The sequence below is a fragment of the Trachymyrmex septentrionalis genome, unplaced genomic scaffold, assembly GCF_001594115.1.
Source record: "Trachymyrmex septentrionalis isolate Tsep2-gDNA-1 unplaced genomic scaffold, Tsep1.0 scaffold22, whole genome shotgun sequence".
Taxonomy (NCBI): Eukaryota; Metazoa; Arthropoda; class Insecta; order Hymenoptera; family Formicidae; genus Trachymyrmex; species Trachymyrmex septentrionalis.
This window is the reverse complement of record NW_017305375.1, coordinates 6,022,913-6,026,699: the sequence shown is the minus strand read 5'-3', so window position 1 is coordinate 6,026,699 and position 3,787 is coordinate 6,022,913. Positions and strand designations below refer to the sequence as shown.

The 3,787-nt window shown below is 31.2% G+C and overlaps 1 protein-coding gene across 1 annotated transcript in view; it reads left to right on the top strand.

Moving 5' to 3' along the window:
- The window catches only part of LOC108748299 (twitchin), a 97,478-nt gene that overhangs the window by 91,443 nt on the left and 2,248 nt on the right, over positions 1 to 3,787 (top strand). Inside the window, exons 127-133 of the mRNA XM_018486349.1 lie at positions 185 to 392; positions 663 to 815; positions 930 to 1,156; positions 1,488 to 1,778; positions 2,125 to 2,496; positions 2,900 to 2,956; positions 3,481 to 3,620. Of these exons, the coding sequence (XP_018341851.1) occupies positions 185 to 392; positions 663 to 815; positions 930 to 1,156; positions 1,488 to 1,778; positions 2,125 to 2,496; positions 2,900 to 2,956; positions 3,481 to 3,620 (1,448 nt within the window). The remainder of the gene's footprint in view (positions 1 to 184; positions 393 to 662; positions 816 to 929; positions 1,157 to 1,487; positions 1,779 to 2,124; positions 2,497 to 2,899; positions 2,957 to 3,480; positions 3,621 to 3,787) is intronic.

The window sequence follows — 3,787 nt, the reverse complement described above, 5'->3', positions numbered from 1 at the left end:
TATATAATATAAAATAAAGCATAAATTATCATGATATTTATTCTTTATAGTGATAATTTTTGTTTTAAATCAAAAGCTTCTCCAAAAATTTATATGTTAAATTTTAGATGCTATTTATATAAATACTGCGAGCTAATTTATTAAATGTTCCTATTATTTTAATGTAATATTTGATTATTTTTAGATATTAAACCCGAGAACATCATGTGCCAAACTCGTAACAGCACGAATGTGAAACTGATCGATTTCGGTCTAGCTACTAAACTCGATCCGAACGAAGTAGTAAAAATCAGTACAGGCACGGCTGAATTTGCCGCCCCCGAGATCGTTGAACGTGAACCTGTCGGTTTTTACACCGATATGTGGGCTTGTGGTGTACTAGCTTATGTCCTGTAAGTACACTTTTTATCACATAACAACAGAAGCGAGAAAATATTTCGCGTTTCTTGAGAGATTTGTTTCACTATGACAGTTCCAATTATGACAAAACTTCAGTAATAAATAATCTATAATAAAATATTTAATTTTATTTAAAGCAGTTATTGCAATTATTGAAAGTTTCTGAAATTAAGTAACTGAGACACGTATATTTATATGTTAATTAATATATTATTAAAAAAAAAAAAAGAAACTCTATCGATTAGCATGCATCGTTTGCATAGATTGAGCGGTCTTTCACCATTCGCCGGTGATAACGACATCGAGACCTTGAAAAATGTGAAGGCATGCGACTGGGACTTTGACGAGGAGGCATTCCGCGACGTTTCCGAGGAGGGTAAAGATTTCATCAGACGACTACTCGTCAAAAATAAAGAGTATGTTTTTTTCACAAACCTTCCTCTCTTCTCTCTGCTTCTTTCTGTTATTATTTCTGTTATTCTTTCTGTTATTATTTCGTTTATATTATATTATTATGTTTTATCCATCAGGAAGCGCATGACTGCGCACGAGTGTCTCCTTCATCCATGGTTGACCGGCGATCATAGCAAGTGGACCAATCCAATCGCTAACAGTCGTTATCTTAGCATCAGAGATAGATTGCGTGCCAAGTACGAAAACTGGGACAAGTATGTCCTTCCCATTGGTCGCCTAGCCGAGTACTCATCGCTCAGGAAACTTTTAATCGAGAAATACAGAATTTATGATTCTTGTTTCGGTGAGTCAATACATAAAAATCAATAAATAATTATAATTTTCATGGAAGATATAAAAGTTTGTCTCGGAAAACACGAAGCAATTTAAAACATAAATCAATTACTAATTCTAATACAAAACAAAAATATCATCTATAAATTAGTATATTCAAACATCAGAAAAGTTCCAATTACGTCTAATTTATCAGACATTTTTAAAATTGTATATATATGTGTGTATATTAATAAATATTAATAATAAATATTAAATACCTGAGATAAATTTAAATATATAAAATAATTATAAAAAAATCACGCTAATATATAATTCTTAAATTAATTATATTTTTACAGATCGTCGACAAGCAGCACCGAGATTTGTCATCAAACCGCAAAGCGCGTTCGCCTATGAAGGACAGAGTGTGAAATTCACTTGTCGCGTGATCGCGATTGCGGCACCAACCTTATCTTGGTCACATAACAATCAAGAGTTACGGCAATCTGTTAAATTTATGAAGCGATACCACGGTGACGATTACACCTTTATTATCAACAGAGTTAAGTTGGAAGATAGAGGAGAGTACATTATACGCGCGGAAAATCATTATGGTTACCGTGAAGAAGTCGTCTTCCTTAATGTACAACGTAAGAGTTTCTATCATCAGAATTTTATATATGCTGCAATTACGTAATTTTGGAAGAAAATTATAATTTGCCACGTGACTTGATACTTCTAATTAGATAAAGATTTTTAGATAACTATAATTTAATTTATATTTCATTTAAATTTAGGAAAAGTATTAATTTGAAATATGTGACTTTAAATGCACACGGTTTTACATTTTTTAAATACTTCGATGAATAATCTATTTATATTTGGGCTATCTAATTGTCATTGAATATTAATCGATGTTTTTATTTTTATCAGCTTTACATTTACAAATCTAAGAAAAATATATATATATGATTCTTCCATTTCTCGTTCTTTCAGCACTGCCGAGAGAAATTCCGAAGTACAGGCCCGAGCTGCATCCTGTACGTAGACGAGAACCACTTGGGTACAACGTGTGGTTGGAGACGATCGAGTCGGCGCCGAGCTTCACGTTCCTGTTGCGACCACGTGTCATACAGATCAGGCAGACTTGCAAGCTGCTCTGCTGTCTGAGCGGCAATCCACCGCCCACCGTGAAATGGTACAAGGACAGAGAAGAATTATCCAAGTACAATTACCCCATGAGCAACGCCGACGGTGTCGTCACAATGGAGATCGTTGACTGCAAGCCGGAGGACAGCGGCAAATATCGTTGTGTGGCAACTAATAAACATGGCAAAGACGAGACTAGTTGCGTAGTCATCGTAGAAGGTATGATATAAATAAACGATTAAGTATCAAATAAAAAAAATAAAGGATGAGAGACTATTTCACGGAACTGTGAACAATAATATGATACCTAATATTTATTGCCAATAATTTGAGATCATTATTCTAAAAACTAAAAAAATATGAATTATACCTTTAAATTTCTTAACAATCAATATACATCATTGTAATCAAATTTTTGTTTAACAATCTAAGAACAAAAACGATTTAATTTTATAATTTATATAAAGTATATATTTTGAATATTCAAATTAGATCTTGAATTAATTGTAAGCTCTATTTGCGTTTTCCGAATTGTTTGATTTATTTCATAAGATCAATATTTTTTGTAAAATTTATATTAAGTTTACTAATAAAATAGATCTCATTAATTGTTTGTTTGTAGGCACTGGAGAAACGGAGGAGCAAGTAAAATTAGTGCACGACCTCCTACATTCCGGAGGTAGAGCTGTTTAAGAATGTATCCTGTTTGCCATCCTCTTCCTGTATTATTAAAAACAATATTTCATTAGATGATAGACATATATTTTTGTGTTTATACATTTATATATAGTTATAACTACATAAATATAAATAAGTTATAATTATAACTATATAAATGTACAAGTTTTTTCATTAATTGTGCTTTTCAAATATGTAAAATCATATATGTATAGCTGTCTACCATATTAGCTGTACATGAATTATTTTACAATCTTTTCATTTTATTTAGCTAGGTCTATTCCAAAGATATAGGTAAAACTTCCTATAAATTATTATATATCTATTATTATTATATATCTATTATTATTTCATTTTTACATCCTACGCACTTCATATTGAATTAACTTTCGTTTACTTTTTAGCTTGTTTAGTTTCATGTATAGACTGCTTTTTGTAATGAAATTACGTAAATTTTATGTCAAAACATATATAATTATATTTGAATGTATGTCACTCGTTCATAATAAGTGATTATGTTCTAAGATCGAAAATTCATCGAGCAACCACTGAAACCGGCACCACCGCCGATCGTAACAGTTCACAAGTATAGTTCCACAAACATTCAAAGTCAATCAAGCTCTTCATACAATGGCAAACATAATTCCACGATCTCCTCATATAAGGTATCTCTTCAAAATAAGATTATGATTATTTATAAAATATAATCGGTACAATAAGGAAACAACGTTTTTCTTTCAGGCGACGTAATATAAACAATATTAAGAATCTTTATTTTAGATCGCATATGTGAGAAACATAATCAATACTACAAATTTAAAATGCCTATTAT